Source organism: Orycteropus afer, unplaced genomic scaffold (assembly GCF_000298275.1).
Source record: "Orycteropus afer afer isolate SDZICR_OR568_19922 unplaced genomic scaffold, OryAfe1.0 scaffold00021, whole genome shotgun sequence".
NCBI classification, from domain to species: Eukaryota; Metazoa; Chordata; class Mammalia; order Tubulidentata; family Orycteropodidae; genus Orycteropus; species Orycteropus afer.
This window is the reverse complement of record NW_006921608.1, coordinates 15,377,161-15,399,426: the sequence shown is the minus strand read 5'-3', so window position 1 is coordinate 15,399,426 and position 22,266 is coordinate 15,377,161. Positions and strand designations below refer to the sequence as shown.

Here is a 22,266-nt window from a genome sequence, read left to right as displayed (position 1 = left end):
CATCTGATAAGAAATTGAAGAAAGATCTAGAGAAGTTGTGACAGTGCTACTTGATAAAGGCTAGAAGACCAATCCCCTTACTTTTTATCCTGTGCCCTTTGTTTCTTTGCTGATTGATGTTAACATTTCATGTATGGTTGTCATCTGATTATTTAAAAAAAAATCCAATCCTCTACTTAAGAGTACTTTCCATTACAATATATTGCATGTGCAATTTGGAAATGTTTAAAGTTACCATTTGCATTAGACATTTAGGTATGCATTGTTTCTGTTATCAAACATTCTGAACGTCAAAGAATTATGATATATTTTACTTTCAAGGGGCTTATAGTCTTGTCAAAGAAAAACAGGACCTAAAAAAGACAACTTAGTATAAATTTAACCACTATGGATTATGTTGACAGACATAACATGTTCATTCACTCCACAAATGGTGCCTTGTGTCAGGTCCTGTGTTACGGCCCTGGTCATGATACCCTCAGGGACTTTGCAGTTTGACGTCTGGAGGCATATATAAATAAGTAGCATAACGTGTTTATTAATTTTAACAAATAAAATCAGTGCATTCCTGTGATACAGAAAACATCACTACATCAGAAACAAACAAGCAAAACCAGTAGCCGGTAAGTCGGTTCTGACTCCGTGTGTGAGGCTAGAACTGTGCTCCCCAGAGTTTTCAGTGACTGCAGTTTGAAAGAAGATCACCAGGCCTTTCTTCACATGGCACCTCTGGGTGGACTCGAACTTCTTGCCTTTTGGTTATCAACCAAGTGTTTAACTTTAGACCACCACACGACCAAAAAAACCAGGTCCACTGCCAACAACTTAGCAACACTGTCGGATAGAGTAGAACTCTACAGGGTTTCCAAGGCTGTATGGAAGCAGACTGCCACATCTTTCTCCCTCAGAGCAGCTGGTGGGTTCAAACCACTGACCTTTTGATTAGTAGTTTCGCACTTTATCCACTCTGCCACTCCTTTGCACCACTGAGGGACTCCAAAACATCACTATAGTCACTAAGTATGTTGTTATGTGCCATCGACTTGGACCGATTCATAGCAACCCCTCCTTGGGTTTCCGAGGTAGTATCACTACAGAAGTAGAGTAGATTGCCCCACCTTCCTTCTGAAGAGTGGCTGGTGGGTTTGACCACCAGCCTTCTGGTTAGCAGTCAGGTGCCTTAGGCACTACGCCACCAGAGCTCCCAGTCACTAAGTATATGCAGAGCTAAACAAGACATGGTCCCTGTTCTTAAAAAGAGCCTATTATCTGTCCAAGCCTTTTATGGGAAAAATATTAAGAATAATTAACTGTTACATAGAGTCTATGTATTTTTCATATACCTTAATAAATGCTTATAATAACCTCATAGGTGTTACTGTCTTTATTTTAGAGCAAACTGGTTACATAGGCTGCATAGATAAGTAAGAGGCTGAGATTTAAAGTTAGGTCCTCTTGACTGCCAGGATTCACTAAAATTAAGAGGAAAGCATTCCAGTCAGGGAGGAGCAAAGGCAGGCCTCAGAGGACATGATCAGAGTGGCAGGTACAGATTGGCCAAAATACAGCATACATGAAGGGAATAATGACAAAAAAAAAAAAAAAATTTTAAATGGAACAAAGAAGATTTGAATGGTTTAGTTTGAGAATTTTGCTTTAAAGTACAGTTTTAAGAAGTTTCATACTAAAAATTTTACTTCTAGTCTTTCCCCCAGAATTTTATTTAAATTACAGAAGAACCCTTGGGAGAAGTAACCTTAGTGTTCATCATCGGTAGAAGCAGGCTGATCAGTAATTCCATTGCCAATGAGAAGTCAAAAAAATAAAGGCATTAAAATTAAGTTGCCACTGGAAGAATTAAAGTTAGATATAAATTATGATATACATAACATAGAAACTTGACAGATTAGCAGTGTCTATCAGAACATACCGACCCACACCTTTTGTACATGGATACACAAGATCACAGTGGCTTTCTGTGGGGACTCGGGTTGGATGGGGTGGGCAAACACTTTTTTTTTTCCTTACGTGCTTTTTGATATTTTTGCCCTAGCCATTGAACTTAGGATTCTGTCCTACAGAGACAGTTGCATAGTTGCTCAGATTTGTGGACAGAGTATTTGTTGTTGCATTATTAACATCTCACAAGACCATGGCTAGTTGCTTTCTCTCGGGCATCTTACTTTATACTGGAAGCCAGAGAAGCTCAAAGCACTCATTTTGCGTGGGAATCATGACCACAAAGCCTTTGAGAGTTCATCCCAGGGGATCTCAGCTGAATCTACTGCATCTCTTTGGTGATGGGCTTGGGCTCCTGTCATGATTTTTTTTTTTTTTTGCTTTTTAATTTTATTGTGATTTGGATGAAAGTTTACACAGCAAATTCATTTTCCATATAGCAGTTCATACCCATTTTGTCTCATGACATTGACTACAATTTACCATAGTGCAACAGCTCCCCTCCCACTTCCTCCCCATAGTTACCTCTTCCCTGTGTTTTTCCCTCCCTTGTACTCCTGCCCCCTGAGCTGTCTCCCTGTACATACACAGCCCTTCTATTCTCCCATGATTATTCTCTCCATGGAGTATATCTACCTCATGTAAATGTTCAGCTCATATGCCTGTCTTTTGTTTGGTTAGAAGCCACAGGAGTGGGTTCAATTTCAGACCTGAAGGGCACCTAGGGGCCATAGTCTCAGTGGTTCCATCAAGCTCTATCAGACTAGCAAACCTGGTCCTTTTTTTTTTTTTCACCCAAATCACAATAAAAACTGGAGGAAAAAAAATTGTTAAAATGGACACTTTTGTTATGTATATGTTACCCCAATAAAAACAAAGATGAGGGAAAACTGTAGCTTGGAAGGAATTCATACAGAAAAATATGAACGTAACTATTTTAAATAATAGTGGGTAAGACATTTGTCTTAAATAAGCAACTCCGGTGGGACCGTGGTTAAAGCATTTCGCTGCTAACCTAAATGTTGATGGTTTGAACCCAGCAGCGACTCCACAGGAGAAAGAAGAGGCAGTCTGCTTCCATTACAGATTTACAGCCTTGGAAACTCTCTGGGGCAGTTCTACTCTGTCTTAGAGGGTCACTATGAGTTGGAATCAACTTGATGGCAGTGGTCTTTTTGGTACTGGTATTTTAAATAACAACATACTCATACTGATTGAGGTGGGAGAGAACATAACCCAAGTAACTTTTGAATAATATTTTGACAATATCTTAAGTCTAAAGATAAAAGGAACTGTAAACAAATATGGAAGCCTAATTCATAGGTTTGGTTTTTACAGTGGTCTGTAAAAAAATCCAAAACTTACTTTCTAGGACTGAGTAAATGACTAAATATATTGGAGATAATGGAAGCCAATTTTCTCTGATGGAAACAGGAATTTAAAATATGGAAGGGGTAAGACTAGAATGTACCTTGTGGTGTTTGGTGTTAGATTGGAGTTGAAGGTAACAGTATGAAGTAATCAATATAAAATATAAAATGCCAGAAAGTGAGGGAATAAATGCTCAAAGAACGACAATGGGGGCATGTCAGAAGACAACAGGATTGAACCTGAAGAGTGCCCCACTGGTCAAATTTTAGACAATTTAAGCATCAAAATAAGTGAATAGTAAGTGAAGGAAAACTGAAAGCTCTTCCTTGCATTAGAATGCAGTGCCAACTAAGACATGGAGAATAAATAACAATTAGAAAATCACTATTTAGTAACCTTCATAGTAATCATAAGGTTATAATCTGGTGGCATAGTGCCTAAGGCACTTGCCTACTAACCAGAAAGTTGGTGGTTCAAACCCACCAGCTGCTCCATGGAAGGAAGATGAGGCAATCTACTTCCATAAAGATTTACCACCTCGGAAACCCAACGGAGGTTGCTATGAGTCGGAATTGACTAGATGGCAGTGAATTTGGTTTTTCTGGTTTATAGTAATTATGGATCCAAGCAAGAACATCAATGTATGCTAAAAGTAGCAGATTAAAGTTTGATGAGAAGCAAAATATTTACTTAGTCTCAAAGTATCCCCCCCCCCCCAACTTCATACTCATTAAAAACCAAAAAGCCAAATTCACTGCTGTTAAGTCTGATCTGACTCATAGCAACCCCTCCTTGGCAGTATCACTAAGGAAGTAGATTGCCCCATCTTCCTTCCGAGGAGTGGCTGGTGGGTTTGAAACTCCAGCCTTCTGGTTAGCAGTCAAATCCCTTAGGCACTATGCCACCAGAGCTCCTTCTTGCTCATTACAAAGAGTTAAATAGTAACTACAGTGGATAAACCTGGCAGGCAGTATCTTTAAAAAAAAAAAAAATTTCGTTTTAAAATTTCCATTTATTTATTTATAATTTTTGCAGTGTCCCATCCCCCCTCCCCCGTAACCAACAAAAGAAGTTTCCATCCATATATAAACTTTCCTTGACTTTTTACAATAATGGACTAACACTGCTTTTGTCCTTCAGTGATTGACTTATTTCACTCAGGATAATGTCCTCCAAGTTCATCCACGTTATGTGCTGTGGTGTTTTGCAGATCCTACATTATTCTTTAGTGTTGCATAGTGTTACATTGTGTGTATGTACCATAGTTTGGTTATCCATTCTTCTGTTGATGGGCACGTAGGTTATTTCCATCTTTTTGCTATGGTAAATAGTGCTACAGTGAACATGGGTGTACATATATCTGTTTTTGCTATGGTAAATAGTGCTGCAGTGAACATGGGTGTACATATATCTATTCTTGTCCTGGCTCTCACTTCTTAGGCTATATACCTACTAATGGGATTGCTGGATCAAATGCTATATCTAATTCCACCTTTTTAAGGAATCACCATACTGCTTTCCACAGTGGCTGTATCATTTTACAGTCCCACCAGCAGTGTATGAGATGGCAGACAGTATCCTGATGATCAAAGTCAACATCACCAATACTAGGGCAAAGGGACATAACAAGCCTCTTGACAGGAAGCACTGGGAATCACACAACGTCATGCATATGTATCCAGCCAAAACTGCGTGGTTTGAATACAGTCCTGAGCAAACATCAAAGAAACCCAAATGGAGGAAGGAGGGTTATACAAAATAAATAACGTGTTCTTTTAAAGATATCAAGGTCATGAAACACAAAGACCTCAGAGCTGCTCCAGATTAAGGGAAAATAAAGAAGCATAACAACTAAATGCAGTGTGTGATCCTGGATTGGATCTTGGAATGTATATACCAGAAAACTAGCAAACAAACCTATTGCTGTGACATCAGTTCCAATTTATGGTTACAGAGTACAACTGCTCCATAGAATTTTCTTGGCTATGATTCTTATGAAAGTAGATTTTCAGGCCTGTGTTCCATAGTACCACTACACAGGCAACCTTTAGGTTAGCCAAAACCCAAACTGAACCCACTGCCATGGAGTCCATTAGGACTCACAGCGACCCCATTGGGTTTCCAAGGCTGTAAATCTTTAGGGAAGTAGGTTGCCTTATCTTCCTCCTGCGGAGCAGCTGATGGGTTTGAACCCTGACCTTCTGGTTAGCAGCAGAATGTCTTACCCACTAGTCACCAGCAGAGCACGAATCGTTCGTGCCACAGGGGGGCTTTAGAGTCAAGTGTGTGTGTATACATACGCACATACACGCATACATATTTGTATGTATATCTATACTAATCATCGGGATAATTAACCAAAGTTTCATATGGACAGTGGATAGTATAAATGTTAAACTTCCTTGTGATAATTGTACTGCAGTTATGTAAGGGAATTAAACTGTCATCTCAAATCTAGGCACCAATTAATAGCCATTGGCCACAACCGCCTCCTCCCCTCTATCCCACACTATTTAGTGATGAATCAGATGAATCCGCCCAGCTATTGCCCCTGACACCCCAACTCCGACTTCAGGTGCCTTTTTCTTCCAGCTTTTACCATACCCTCCACCTTCCACCTCGCTCCTTCGTTCTTCTCGTCTCTTTCCTCTCCTGCTCCTTTGCCGTCCAGTTCTAATCCTCTCCGTCCTCTTGCCTCCTACTTCCTTTGGCTCCCTTTTCTCTCCAGGTGCGAACTCCTCCGCGCCGGTGCCCCGCTGTGCGCTTGCGCCCTGCGCCCTTTGCAGCCTGGTGGGATTGTTGGAGGAACTTTGGCTGCTCCGAGCGCGGTTGGCGCTCGATCCCGGCTCGGGGCCGAACACCCAGCAGGGCTGGGACTGGCGGCTGCGTGGTCCTGCCGGGCACCCCGGCGGCCCCGCGATGGGCTGCTCCAGCAGCACGCTGAACAAGGGCGGCGACAGCAGCAAGTTCCGCAGCGGTGAGCAGAACCCCATAGCCGCCCTGGCCCCGGGATTCGGTGTCGCTCACGCCCCCGGGGGTCCAAAAGGTGCGACTCGTGAGGGTCCAGCCCGGCAGGGGGCGGATTCCTCCCGGGAGGATGGGGAGTCGAACCCTGAGCAAAGAGTGACTCTCTTCCAAAACTGAGCGCGGCGCTGCTGTGCCCGAAGGCGCGGACAGGCAGGTTGGCAGACGGGGCCGGGATCCGCGGCCGGGGCTGAGGTTCTTGGTTATGCTGACTTGCTGGCCGGGAATGGAGTTAAATCTCTGACCAGGGTAGCGGCGGCCTGCTGCTAAACAGATGGTAGGTCCTAACCCACTCCCTAAAGTACAAGTTTTCAGATTAGAAAGGTGCAGATTCAGTGGAACCATTAGTTTCTGGTCTTAAGTAGAATAGGACCTTCTTCCTCCCACCCCGTCCCCTCAGGTCAACGTTTGGACACGGAAAAGGTTGTGGAGAGTGAAGACCGGCATTCACTCCATCAAATAGGTTCCCGCACTTTTGAGGACGCCAAATAAGCTTTCCTCGTCCTCGTTTTAATATTTCTGGACAAGTAGTTGTGTAAACAAAATGGTTATCACTGAATCTTATAAAGAAAATGTATTTTGAGCGCCTACTGTATGCTAGGCGAGAGCTCTGGTGGTGTAGTGCTTAAGGCACTTGACTGCTAACCAGAAGGCTGGTGGTTCAAACCCACCAGGTACTCCTGGCAAGGAAGGTTGGGCAATCTACTTCCGTAAAGATACTGCCTCGGCAACCCAAGGAGGGCTCTCTATGAATCGGATTCCACTGGACAGCAGCGAGTTTGGTTTTTTGGTTTATATGCTTGGCGCTTGGCTAGATGCTGAAGACACAGGTGACCCCACCTTTTGTAGAGAAAGTGGAAGAACACCAAAACTAACCAAACCTACTGCTGTCAGTCCATTCCAATTCATAGAAACCCTTTAGGACAAAGTAGAACTGCCCCATGGGGTTTCCAAGGCTGTAATCTTTGCCGGAGCAAACTGCTATATCTCCTGCAGAACCGCAGGTGGGTTTGAACCGCCCACATGTTTGAACCACCGACCTTCTGGTTGGCAGCCTCGCGCTTAACCACTGTGCCACCAGGCCTCCCCAGGGTGGAAAAGCAGGCCATAAAAAGTTGAACAAATGATTAAGATGATTTCTGACAGCGATAAGATTAAAAGCAGGTGAATACACTGAGAATGACTGGGTGGTACAGCCGACTTCTTGCATTCTGAATGACTAACATTTTGGACAAAGCTCTGAAGTTAAGCAAATTCCTTCAAGCTGGTTTCCAGTCTTCCCCAAGGCTAACTTTTGGGAAATTAATTCCTTTTCACAGGTCTTCTTTTAGCACTATAGCAATTATTCCAGTAACAGGACCGTCTTTCCCACCTATTTGAAATAGGGAACAAAGCGTTTTCATGAATGCTGCTTCAAAGCTCAGCCCGTGTTCCATTCAGAAAGGTTATATTGCCGTGATTTCCACGGTGTGTCATAACTTATTTCTAGCTTTCATAGGTAACAGAAGACAATAAAAAGTTCAAAAATAGACCAAAAAAAAAAAAAAAAAAAACCTCAAAACTACATTTAAAAAAAAACCTGTCATTGACAACGATGTGAAAAGATGGGAGAAATCAACTGCGATGTACAGTGTTAGGAGCCTTTCTTCTAGAGGGGAGAGGGCCTCTGTAACCTCCCCTCTGCTCCGAAGAAGACAGTTCAAGGAGCATTTTCTTGATGTTTCGTGTTTTATCTTTTGAAATCAGGTGGATTTCGCATTCTGTTCCACCATATATCCCGGTTGGTTAAATTGTGAAAGTTTGAGGAAGAGCTGATCTTCAGGAAGATACGCCACTTTATCCTGGTTTCTCTTAGCCCCAGCTGTGTGCCATATTTCCTAGGAGTACATCCTGGTTTAAAAAACACAGCACAAAGTGATCATTATAGATTTAAAAGCTGATGAAAACATGCATTTCAGGGAATATGACTCTGGGGGTGGGCAAAAGTATCCAATAGGTGGAATAGGGTTGTTAATCCTCTTAGGAAATAATAAATAACCTGTTGTTGTTGTTATGTGCCATCGAGTCGCCCCGACTCATAGCGACCCCTCCTTGGGTTTCCAAGGCAGTATCACTACAGAAGTAGCATTGCCCAACCTTCCTTCCGAGGAGTGGCTGGTGGGTTTGAACCACCAGCCGTCTGGTTAGCAGGCAAGTGTCTTAGCCACTATGCTACCAGAGCTCCCAATAAATAACCTAGCTTTTAAAAATATTTATCACCCACATTAATGCCTATCCATAGTATTCATACTCTTTAATTTTTTTTTTTTTTCATGTCTTCAATTGACATTCTCAGTTTTTATGAATGTTGTGCTGGAAGAAAAGGTAAAACACTTGACAACTAGTCCTAGTGTGTAGAATGAATTAATATGCTTCTAAACTGCTCGAATCACATATTGAATCACTCAACAGGTGTATTATACTTCTGATCCTTGATCAGACAATAATCCTCTATTGTAATCAGATACTATTGTGTGATCATCAGCATTTCAACTCCCTGGTCTTGGAAGCCTGATAAATAATTCATCCCTGCTTCTTCAGCTTAAAACTTCTTTAAATCTTGTGTAGGACCCCAAGCGTGTATATATATGCTTCTAGATAAAAATAGTCCATATTTATTAAGTGCCTTTTACATGCCTTTGCTGCATGTATTCCCAGTGGCTAACAATGCTTGGAACATAATAGGCCCTCAGTAATTTCTTGTTAAGGATCTTTGGTAGTATAGTTGTTAACCATTCAGCTACTAACTAAAACGTTGGCGGTTTGAACCCACTGGCCGTTCTGCAGGAGAAAGATGAGGCAGTCTTCCTCTGTAAGGATTTTGAGCCTTGGGGACCCTATCGGGCAGTTCTGTTCTGTCCTATAGGGTGGCTATGAGTCAGAATTGACCCAATGGCAGTGGAAATTATTTGCTGGATGAATTGCCTCATTGAATCCATATAATAGGCTCTCTGGTGGCATAGTGCCTAAAGCATTTGACTCCTAACCAGAAGGCTGGCGGTTCAAACCCATCAGCCACTCCTCGGAAGGAATCTACTTCCGTGGTGATACTGCCTCAGAAACCCAAGGAAAGGTCACTATGAGTTGGGTCCAACTCAATGGCAATGAGCTTTTTGAGTTGAATCCATATAATAATGCATGGCTAAGTATTATGATCTTCCTTATTTTATAGGTAAAAGTAAACAGTATTCCCAAGGCACAGAGCTTCTAAAAGTCAGACTTGAGCTTTGAACCCAAGTGTGTGATTCCAGGCAGTCTTTAGGTGGTGCAAATGGTTAAAGGCTTTGCTACTAACCCAAAGGTTGGTGAGTCCAATCCACCCAGAGGTACCTGGGAAGAAAGCCTAGCATTCTACCTCTGAAAGTTCATCGACAACTCCATGGAGCACAGTTCTACTCTGACATACGTGGGGTCACCATAAGTTGTGGGGGGGATGTTGGAGGTGACAGGGAAACAGAGGTAGAGACTGGCCTCTGGCTGTAAATAATTACCCAGTGTTGAGCAGCCATCTGAAGTGCCATGTTGGTTGCTCTCCATCTGGAGCAAAGAAGAGTGAAGAAAATCAAAGACTCAAGGAAATAATTAGTCCAAAGGATTAATGGACCATGTGAACCCCAGCCTACACGACCCTGAGACAAGAACCAGATGGTGCCCAGCTACCGTTGCTGATTCCGTTGAAAGGGATCATAATAGGAGGTTACATATAGAATGGGAAAAAACTGTGTACAAAACTCAAATCATAAATAAGACCAGGCTTACTGGTCTCATAGAGACTGGTGACCTTTAACACCATTCAGGACTGAAACTAAAGCTACCTTTGTGGATCAGCTTTCAACCAAATGATGTTGTTGTTAAGTGCCTTGGAGTCGGCTCCGCCTCATAGTGACCCTGTGTACAACAGAAAGAAACACTGCCGGGTCCTGTGTCAGCCTCACTATCCTTGCTGTACCTGAGCCCATTGTTGCAGCCACTGTGTCAATCCATCTCGTTGAGGGCCTTCCCCTTTTTCATTGACCCTCCACTTTACCAAGCATGATATCCTTCTCCAGGGAATGATCCCTTCTGAAAACATGACCAAAGTAGGTGAGACGAAGTCTGGCCATTCTCGCTTCCAAGGAGCATGCGGCTGCACTTCTTCCAGGACAGACTTGTTCATTCTTATGGCAGTCCATGGTACTTTCAGTCTTCGCCAACACCACAACTCAAAAGCATCAGTTCTTCTTCAGTCTTCCATATTCATTGTCCAGCTTTCACATGCATATGAAGCGATTGAAAATACCATGGTTTGGGTTGTTGTTATGTGCTGTCGAGTCGACCCGACTCATAGTGACCCCTCCTTGGGTTTCTGAGGCAGTATCATTATGGAAATAGATTGACTAACCTTCCTTCCAAGGAGTGGCTGGTGGGTTTGAACCACCAGCCTTTTGGTTAGCAGTCAAATGTCTTAGGCACTATGCTACCAGAGCTCCTTGGCTTGGGTTAGGCACCCTTAGTCTTCAAGGACACATCTTTTCTCTTCAGCACTTTAAAGAGGTATTTTGCAGCAGGTTTGCCCAATGTAATACGTCATCTGATTTCTTGACTGCTACTTCCATTGGTGTTGATTGTGGAACCAAGTAATATGAAATCTTTGATAATTTCCATCTTAACCAAATGATAGGCCTATGAGGTGAACAATAACACCAGGGAGGTATGCACTCCTTAGAACCAACTTGACGGCAATTAACAACAACAACCACATTCCAAGTGTAGAACAGTGCCTGATGCACACTGGTTGAACATAGATTTTAACTAAATTCTCTGAAATGTGTAAGGAAAAGCTTTTCTTTCTAAAAGACTAATGGATAGACGACTGAGTTTGGAATTTCTTGTGTTTGTGAAAGCAAACTCTGAATAATAGGGCAATTTTTATTCTTTTCAGACTCCTAGGTATCTGATGGAATCTGAACACCAAGGTTTTGTTGACTTCACAGACTGTAATGTACCCAAAGACCTCCGAGCCCTCCTCCCTGTGCTGCTAGCCCATTGCTAGCAGGAATACGAACTGCTTCACTCTTTCCTAATATGAATACCATCTGTTCCTGGCAGACTTCCCCTCCTGAGATTTTACAGCTTAAGCACCAATGTGGGCAAAGTAAATAGATGGTAATTATTGACAAAGTCATTGCTAGATTAATGTGTACATTTCCACTGACAGCAATAATCACTTGTTTGCTCTGACCTGAGGTGTGGATTTCACACGGTTATGTGAATTGTCCTTTGTGCTGGGAGATATCTCCAGTCTTCAAATAGTATTTTCACACAGTGGCATTTCAGTCCTAGTAGACAAATATTTTTCCTCTGTAATTGAAGAACAAACACCAACAACATTAAAATAATTTTAATAAGAATTTTCTGTTTACAGATTTAATTTTTTTTTTTTTCTTTTAAACACTAGAAGTCTCTGGCCGTAGCCTTGTATGTCTTTGCAACCCTCCAGAGCCCAGCACTCAGGATGCTCAGTAGGTCTTTGTGGTGGGTCTGGTTGTCTATCATACACAGCTAATGAAAATGGGATAAAAGAAAAGCAGAAACTCAAAGCAAGAAAGAGGCATTTTTTCATTTAACTTTTGGATAGGTTCAAACATTTGAAAACATTAAAAAAAAAATACTCCCAATCCATCTTCACCATCTACATCATTCCAACTGCACCCAGAGGCAAACACTTTTTTTTAGCTTTTGTGCATTCTTGCAGGATTTCTTTATGCATTACCAAATTCTTATTTCCCTCTCCCCTTTTTATGTGAAATGTAATATACTATGCACACTATTCTCCACCTTTTTTTTCTCACCATTTTTTGAAAGTAATGCTTCATTTATCATTGACATTGTGTTTGTCATGTTGTGTAACCTCCACCATGTTTTTTTCACATGTCATTATGAAGAACTTTGCATATTGACATGTAGAGAGTTTCTTCCTCCTTTTTCATACCTGCATAATACTCCATTGTGTGGATTTATATGATCAGTCCCCTGTTGAGGGTCATTGATATGTTTCCTGTGGCAAACAAGGCTGTGTGAATTATCATTTTGCATGTGTGCAAGCATATCTGTAAGATAATTTCCCTGTGTAGGTCAAAGGATAGATATATATTTATCATTTTGATAGATAACTACCTAGGGAGTTCTGGTTGTGTAGTGCCTAAGGCATTTGACTGAGAACCAGAAGCCTGAGTGGTTCAAATCCACCAGCCACTCCTCAGAAGGAAGCCTCAGAAACCCAAGGAGGGGTCACTATGAGTCGGATCCAACTCAATGGCAGTGAGTTTAACTGCCTAAATGCCTTCCATAAGGGTTGTACCAATTTACACTCTCGTCAACAATAAGAGAAATAAATCTCTCTCTAAAACTGAAGACTTTCTGACCTTAATGCAGCCATATCCAAACATGGATATGGAGCAGAAATCAGAAGACAAGGTAAGGGATGCCCACTTGGTGTTAGGTACTTTAATTCACGGTCTTATTTAATCGCCACAATACCTTTATAATGGAAATCTTGGTGTCACCACATACAGCTAGAAATCTGAAGCTTCGTGAGGTTAAATAACTTGCCCAAAGTCTCAGATCTAGTGAGTGATGGAGCCGGGGCTTAAACATACATTGTATCTGCCTCCAAAGGCCTAGCTCTTTGTACAAACTCTGATTATGAGGTTTTGTCTTAACTTGTAGTGTAGGTTTACACATAGGAAAAATGGCAATAAAGATTTGTTGGAAGGATGGATAAGTGAATGGACAGAATGACAGATGGGAACTCAAGGGGTGAAGGGGAGCAGAAGTGGACTAGGAATCAAGGCATAATAAGTAACAGAAAATGGAAGATAACATTGGCCATGATGAAGCTAGAAGAGAATGTTAGGTGGTGAAGGGGGCCTAGTCATGCAGGCAAAGGTAAACAGTAAAACAAAGCGTTATTGTGCACTGTGAAATCAGGATTCTGCACAGCTGCCACATGTCCCTGCTCCTGTGCACAGTTTCACTGCCATGTTAATGTTTTACAGCATCAAGTTCTTAAAAAAGCCCAATACTTTTGGGAGTTATCGAAAGGTAGGTATTAGTAGGTAATGCATTTTCTTTTGAAAGCAAAATACCAGAATATAGCTGTCTGAGTGAGGGCTACTCTCTGGGAAGGACCAGGATCACCTCTGAAGCTTATTTACATGTGTCAGATTTGTGGCTATCACATTCTTGGGACTCTTCTTTGGGAATTGCCTTCAGATTCCAAAGTTCATTATTTTGTATATATTCAGGGTGTCAGAGTTTTACCCTTAAGGATAGAGATTGAAAGACATGTGCATGCACACAGGCAGGCACACACACACACACACACACTGTTTTTAACAACTAAAAACCTATGGGAATTATTTATGAAGAAGGTGGGTAGAATAAGCCAGGCCAGTGCTGATGTGTTCAGAAACAAGGAGTGGCCATTGTAAATAGGCAGAGGAAGGAAAGGGCAGCCTGCCCCACCAGGGGCACATTCAGCTGACACCACTTTCTTCCCCATGGAGGGGCTGGCGGGGTCCTGGGGCCCCAGGATTACGGGTCTGAACAGCTGTGGTGACTGGGTGACTGTTGCTTCCCACTGGAGGTGCACTAACCCTCTCTCTGTCTAGATGCTCAGCAGTCCCTTCAGCCTCTGTAGACTGTTCTTCAAAAAAACCCATTGCCATCGAGTCAGTTCCGACTCATAGTGACCCCTCCTTGGGTTTCCAAGGTGGTATCTCTACGGAAGTAGATTGCCCAGTCTTCCTTCCGAGGAGTGGCAGTGGGTTTGAACCGCCAGCCTTCTGGTTAGCAGTCAAATGCCTTAGACACTTAGGCCAGTTTAATTAAGTGAACTGTCCAGATGTACAGTAAGTAAGAATGTTAACATGAAAGAAACATCAGTAGTTAAAGACAGGCAAAACAACATCCCTGTCTACCTGTCTACTTTCCAGGTTACCGAAAACCACATTTCATTTAAACAAACTAACCAAACTCGCTGCCGTGGTGTCAATTCCGACTCAAAGTGGCCCCTTCTTGGGTTTCTGAGGCGGTATCTCTACGGAAGTAGATTGCCTGGTCTACCTTCAGGTTTGTGGTTATGACAGTATAATTCAAAGTAGATGGCAAAATAAGACCTATTAACATTATCTGGTAATACACGTACAGAAATATCAAATGAACTTGATCTCATAGGCTAATGTTTGAAGGGAAGCATGCCTAAGAGGCTGCTGGGAATGCCTGTATTTGGCCTGAGACCCCAGCCTTTCAGGGCTTCTTGGTAGCTGTTCCAGATGCCCCCGCCCAAGGTCCAACCCCCTGCCTGGCTCCTCCCTCAGCAGTTGACCTGCCACTAAGAGAAGGAAGTCCTCAGGATCTATTTCCTTCCACTACAGCAATAAGGAGGAGCTCTGGTAGTGTAGTGCCTAAGGCACTTGACTGCTAACCAGAAGGTTGGTGGTTCAAACTCACCAGCCACTCCTCAGAAGGAAGGTTGGGTAATCTACTTCTGTAGTGATACAGCCTTGGAAACCCAAAGAGGGGTCACTATGAGTTGGGTCTGACTCCATGGCACATAACAACAATGGTAATAAGGATGTACCATCAAACAAAGTATTTCTTGCTGTCAAATAATTGTCTGTTCTCTGGGCCAGGAGTTTCTATTTGGGGTCCTCCTTTTTCTAAGCCTGTAATCTCTGTCTCTGTCATCCAGGGAAAGGCCTTTCTGCCCTCTTCAGCAGTTTGCCTTTAAAATGAGAGTCCGTGCAGGATGAGAACATCGCACATTTTGCAGACTGCCCTGATTTCGTCTGATGCATACCACATGTTATTGTTCACTTGGAATCAGCCCCCGGTCACACACAAGGGAACGAAACACTGCCTGCTCATGTGCCACCCCCATGATTGGCTGCAGATCAGTCCTTGTGATCTGTACGGTTCTTATTGGCTGATTTTCATAAATAGGTCATCAGCCTTTTCTTCCTGGTCCATCTTAGTCTGGAATCTCCCCTGAAACCCATTTAGCATCATAGCAACTTGGAAGCCTCCACTGACAGACCAGTGGTAGCTGCTCATGAGACATGTTGTCCGGGAATCAAACCCAGGTCTTCTGCATGGAAGGTGAGAATTCTACCAGTATAATCCATTCTCAAGCACAGGCCCTGCTGTTGGCCACAGGCCTTTATGCTCTGTGTCCTGATCGTCAAGCACAGGCACAGTGGTTGAACCAGGAAGTCAGCCTCCTATATTGGTGTAGCCACCTGCTCCTTTGTGATACTCATGCTCTTACAAAGCACAAAACCAAACCAAACGCACTGCTGTCGAGTCAGATCCGACTCATAGTGACCCCCTCCTCATTATCACTACGGAAGGAGATTGCCTAATCTTCCTTCTAAGGAGTGTCTGGTGGGTTCGAACCACCAGCCTTCTGGTTAGCAGTCAAATGCCTTAGGCACTAGGCCACCAGAGCTTTACAATGCACAATAGAGCAAGTATTCTCAATTTCCAATGGGAAATCAGAAGACCTCTGTTTTCTGAGCTAGCAGAGGTGAAGGCTTAGCAAACTCTGACAATTCTGAATGAAGGAATTTTGGGAAAAGTCTCCCTCACGTCGAGCTCATACAGACCAGCTCAGACCCTTCATTGATTGCTAAATCAATATACTCATTTCATCTCTATAAATCATAAGATAAAATTGAGGCAAAAGCAAAGTAAGAAAATGAGAAGGAAAATGAGTGGATTCCTCCGTTGGAGCTGATTCATGCTGAAACCCACTCCCCAAACTCAAAAGCTACAAACAAAATAAAAAAATCTAGTGCCATCAAGCAGATTCTGACTCATAAGTGACCCTATAGGATAGAGCAGAACCGCCTCATAGACCTTCTAAGGCTGTCAATCTTCATGGAAGCAGACTGGCTCATCTTTCTCCTCCAGAGTGGCTGGTGGGTTCAAACCACTGACCTTTTGGTTAGGAGCTGAACGCTTATAACCACTGCACCACCAGGGTACCTTCAAAAGCTACAAGAACCTAGAAATGGTGGCAGCAAGAGAAAATACCAGGATCCCCCTTCCTCACTGATACTGTAGAAACCACAGTAAGGTCTTTGGGACGTCTGGTATGTGACTCTTATACCATATAGGAAGTATTGACTTCAAGTTTGTTTTTCCTTGATGGGTAGAAACTTTTCATTTCTGATTAGGGTAATGAAATGAGCTGAAAAGCTTCCACTATAATGTGATTTTCAGGTATGTTAGCTCAGTTCTAATCCTTTTGGTAATGTTGCCTAGTGTGTAGTTTCTTTGTGTGCCTGTCACAACAGTGCTTACAACAAGGGTTCCGTCAGCTCAGCTGTCACAACGAATTTGTGCCTGGATCAACTTACAGCAGAATCCAGAGAAATAATGAGCACCAAGGGATTAGGCCCAGAACAGTGTGTGATTTGATAAGATGTAGGTTTCAGAAAACAGACACATGTTTAAACAACTTCGGATGTGGAAATAATGCATTTGCCTGCAATATTTATTACGTAATAAAACCGATTAGACATAGAATGCTGTTCATGTGTAACCCGAAATATTCTGAGGTCTGGACCCTGGAGCAGTGCAGCCAATAGTCCACACCAGAGTTCAAGAAGAGACTCTAAGTAGGAGGTGCACCCAGGGAAAGACAGACGGGGCCTCAGTGACTCCAAAGATGCCCACTCTGCTCAGCGTTTACAGTCAGAGATTCTTATACTAAAGAGAAGAAGCATATGCAGGATCAGTTAACAATTTTCCACAAGTTAGGTAGGGCAATGAGTAATTAAGAAAGGAATGTTTCCTCTGAATCCCCCGACAGTCAGGGAATCCCCAAAAGGCTCCATTGGTGTTTGTCAAAGCCCAGGTGACTGGTCCTAAAATCCGGCCCAGGACCCTTTATTGATGTAGATGTCTCTGTCTTAGATCACAGGCTGCAACAGGAACTGCTAACTGTAACATAGAGAGAGAACAAGTTAATTATAACACAAAACTGAAGCCAGGTTTTAAAGAAATGACATCTTAACGGAATATATGAAATTTTATTCTAACAATATGGAGTCAGGCCTAACAAAGCAAAAATCTTTATCCTCACACATGGACAAAATATCTCACTGCTTTTCAAGGCAGAGTTCTAGAAGAAACTGAATACTACCTTCCTCTTCCTTAAGGAGGTGTGTTGGGGATTCATAAAACCATGGGGACAGAGTATGTGGAGATCCTTGGGCGTGAGGTAACATGGAAATACCAATTGCTATCTGTCAGTTCAGGAGCTCTGGTAGCGTAGTGCCTAAGGCACTGGACTGCTAACCAGAAGGCTGGCAGTTCAAACCCACCAGCCACTCCTCAGAAGGAAGATTGAGCAATCTACTTCTGTAGTGATACTGCCTTAAAAACTGAAGGAGGGCTCGCTATGAGTCGGTCTGACTCGACGGCAAACAACAACAACAATCTGTCAGTTCTGGCTCATGGTGACCCAGTGTGTCAGAATAGAGCTATTCTCTACAAGGTTTTCAAGGCTCATTGTTTGGAAGCACATCACCAGGCCTTTCTTCCAAGGCACTTGGGGGTGGACTCAAACCTCTAGCCTTTCAGTTAGCAGCCGAGCACTTAACCATTTGCACCACCCAAGGATTTGATAAGTAGTACTATTTGAATTCCCTGAAGATGGTAAACTCTAAGAGAGCAGGGACCAGATCTTCCTTGGTAACTGCTGTAATCTCTGTGCTCAGCCCAGAACTGGCTGTAGTAGGCACTTAATGAATAAATGAAACAATACCAGCAAACAGAATGAAAATTACTTATTTATATAAAAGCTATCAGTGGCCTTTATTAATGCCAGGCAAGTCCTTTCTCCTATTATGTAGAAAAAAGAAACTTTGGGCTTATTAGTTGCCTCCAAAATACATTCGTTTCAAAATTCAATTACAGAGAGTGCAGTTAATATGACTCGCTGCACTTCTAGAATTTTCTCTGTTTTATTTATTTATTTATTTTGGTATTCATTGTACAGACACTTATCTCCATTGGATTATTCTGGAAAGAATAAGATGGAAGATGGTGGCATTTTTTGGTACCATTTCCCAGGTTGAGTGACTATTTGCAGGTGGTGTTTTTCAAAATTATATGTTGAGGACATTTGCATACTTCAGGTATATGAGTAAGATTAAGAAAAGCACGTAAAAAGGAAAATTGACACTGAAATCAAGGGCATAAAGGTTCGAGCTGTGGCAAAACCATTGCTTGGATGTTTATGACAGCGTTTCTATAGAAATACATTTTCACAAAGTTGGTTGTTTGGGGGAGAAAACACTTGGTTTAGGCTGATAGCATAATATTTTTTTCACAATATATATTGTGTAGCTATGTTTTGGGTGTGTTGACACATTTTTCCCCCATCCTAATTTCTACTCTAGAAGGATCTTGCCTTTAGAATTCACCCACATCTGACGCAGCTGGACGAAAATTGTTCATCTCATTTAACTGACAGTACTCATCACTGTAAGAACTATTTTGCTGGAAAAATAGCTTGGCAGACCTCTGTGAATAGTATATGAACACACTTCCTTGTCACTCCCTATGGCAATTATCACCAGGACATCCTTTGTGTGATCTCTAAATGAATTGTCATAATGAATTTCTTTATAGACTTGAGAAATCACTTTTATTAAGTTGCCTTCCTTGCTACTAATTTGGAGGTTCAGTCATGGATGAAGTAGGGGGAGAAGGAGAAGGACAGCCTTCTTCCCAATTCTGCCATATGGACCCCTGAAACCAAGAGCCTCTGCTCTGCACCTCACAAAATTGTTCCTGAACTTGGCTTTTCCAGCCTCTGGCTCGAATCCCTCTCCACAGGAGGATTTAGAAAAACTCAGTCCCTGAGGCAGAACGAGGAGACATGTGTTTGCCACAACATCCCTGAGCCTTCCATCTGCACACACAACTCCCTCCTCCTCATCTCACCCACTCCTAACAGGAGCCTCTGTGCAGGAGCTGAGCCTTCCTCAAGACACAACACAAATGTGTTAATAAGATAGTCTCAGGTCCAGCCTGTTACACGTAGTTCCAGCTAAGATTCATTATGTCCAGACTCTACCACTTTGTTACACAATCTCCAGATATCTGCAGCACATCACACCTGAAGCCAAACTGTTAGTGCCTATTTCTGGCTCAAATTTGTTCATCCCATTCAAAACCCTCTCTCTCCCTCATCCCACTGCTGAATTAATCCTTAGCCCAACTGTTTTTTTGTTTTGTTTTCCACCACTCGTCTGTCAGTTTGTCATACTGTGGTGGCTTGAGTGTTGCTGTGAGGCTGGAGGCTATGCCACCGGTGTTGAAATACCAGCGGGGACACCCATGGTGGACAGGTTCAGCAGAGCTTGCAGACTCAGACAGACTCAGGAGAAGGAAGGGGTCTCCACTTCTCAAAGAAGTGGTCAGTAAAAACCTTATGAGCAGCTGAAGCATTGTCTGATCTATTTCTGGAAAACTTTATGAATAGCCCTGAAACACTGTCTGGCACAGGACTGGACACTGTTTCATTCTGTTGTACATAGGAGTCAGAGCCGCCTCAATGGCACCTAACAACACAGTGCCAACGACCAACCATTTTTACCTTTCATCTCTGTGTCCTCTTCTCTCTAACAAGCTGTGTTGACTTCAGTACTGTCAACCTCCAAATCACTCTCCAGAAGAAGACTTTTTTTAAAAATATATATAGTACTTTGTTTTTTGAGCAGCTTTAGATTTACAGAAAAATTGTGCATAAAGTGTAGAGTTCCATGTGCCCCCTCTCCCCTCTGCACAGTTTCTCTTATTAACATCTTTTATTAGTGTGGTGTGTTTGCTATAATTGATGAACCAGTGTTGATACATTCTTATTAGTTAAATTTCATAGTGCACATCAAGGTTCACTGATTGTATTGTCGAGTTCTATGGGTTTTGAAAGGTCCCTGGGTGACATAAATATTTTGTGCTCAGCAACGAAGCTAAAGGTTGACAGTTTGACCCCATCCAGTGACACCATGGAAGCTCTGCTTCCATGAAGATTACAGCCAAGAAGACCTTAGGAAGCCACTCTGCCCCGTCATGCATGGGGGCACCATAAGTTAGAATCGACTGAACAGCAGTGGGTTTGCATGGGTTTTGACAAATGCAAAATGTCGTGTGTCCACCATTACAGTATCATGCAGGATAGATCATGCATGACCTTAAATGTCATATGCTTCCCTCAGTCATCCATTCTGCTCTCCCCCTGAGTCCCTGGCAACCTCTGATCTTTTAACTGTAGCTTTGCGTTTTTCAGAATGTCACGTATATAGAATCATGTAGTATGTAGCCTTCTCAGACTGACTTCTTTAGAAACCCACTGCCATCGAGTCGAATCTGACTCATAATGACCCCTCCTTGGGTTTCTGAGGCAGTATCACTACGGAAGTAGATTGCCCAACCTTCCTTCCCAGGAGTGGCTGGTGGGTTTGAACCGCCAGCCTTTTGGTTAGCAGTCAAATGCTTTAGGCACTACACCACCACTACACCTAAAAATCCGAATCTGATTAAGACACTCCCCAGCACACAATTCTTATTGTTCTTCGTGCCTTCGGGATAAAATCTGAACTTACTAGCTTCACCTGCAGGGTCTTGCAAGATCTTTTTCCTTCCCTACACTCTAGCCACACAGCCTTTCCCTGAACCCTCCATTTCACCTGCACCTTCTCCTTCTGAAACTCAAAGATACTATTCCATATGCTCATCTCCTGCATGACCTCTTGTCCCTCTGTGTATTTAGTTATCACAGCACTTCTCACAGGTATTATTTCAGTCATTTTACTCCTTCGGCTGGCGTCACCATAACTCTGTGATACCAGAGAGTAGAACCTGCTTTTCATCTTTGTACATAAATCGCTTTTGTATTCTTTAGAAATAACACTCATTAAAGCATCTTCTTGTGCCTTCCTGAAAGGCACTAAAATGACAGTTAAGGTTGTTTTTGTTTAAAGTTTAAACCCATAAGAATGAGAAGAATGACGAAAAGATGATAATAGAGCCACAGTGGAATTTAGGAAGCAGATGGACGTGTGATAACTCACTAGCATGCCAGAGAAAGCTGGAGTTGATATCAACAGGGGAGAAAACTGACAACTGAAGAACCCAAAATCACAGAATACACAAAGGCTCAGGAGTTGATGGCACAAGGTGCCTCAGGAAGTACCTCACCATCTTCATGAAAATGGAAATTCATAAGAATATTTTGAGATGAATTAATGTATTGAAAAGAGATACAATTGACATTGAATTGAATTAATAATAGTACATAAACTGAGGGGATGATAAACCATGGCAATTATTAACTCAGGGAAAAACAAAATCTTGTTTACACAAAGTAATGTGGCTCTGTTCTTCATAGCAGACACATTCATTGTATATGGACCTGTAACTCAATATCGATACAACCCAAATGGCAATATAATTACTGCTAAGATAATTATTAATTACTCAATTAAACATGTGGTGGTGGGAAAGGGTGAAGGGATAGAGGTAGGTAGAAAAAGAGCTAAGTCCTGCAGAGGGCTTTATATGGTTGAGGATTGTAATCAGGGCCGTGAAATCAAATGTGCAAGGACTGTTGAGAGTAAAACGAAATCTGCTTTGTAAATTTGCACCCAGATCACAATTTAAAAAAGAGCTAAGTCTTAGTTTTTCATAGTATTAATTAAAATGCCACAAACTAAAAAATCCTGAAGTAGCAATTCATTTGTTGTTGTTGTTGTTAAGTGCCGTCGAGTCGTTTCCGACTCATAGCAACCCCATGCACAGCAGAACGAAACACTGCCC

At 42.4% G+C, this 22,266-nt stretch overlaps 1 protein-coding gene across 1 annotated transcript in view; it reads left to right on the top strand.

Moving 5' to 3' along the window:
- The first annotated feature begins 1,530 nt into the window (after positions 1-1,530).
- The window catches only part of ERICH5 (glutamate rich 5), a 27,267-nt gene continuing 6,531 nt past the window's right edge, over positions 1,531-22,266 (top strand). Inside the window, exons 1-2 of the mRNA XM_042783629.1 lie at positions 1,531-1,546; positions 6,059-6,376. Of these exons, the coding sequence (XP_042639563.1) occupies positions 1,531-1,546; positions 6,059-6,376 (334 nt within the window). The remainder of the gene's footprint in view (positions 1,547-6,058; positions 6,377-22,266) is intronic.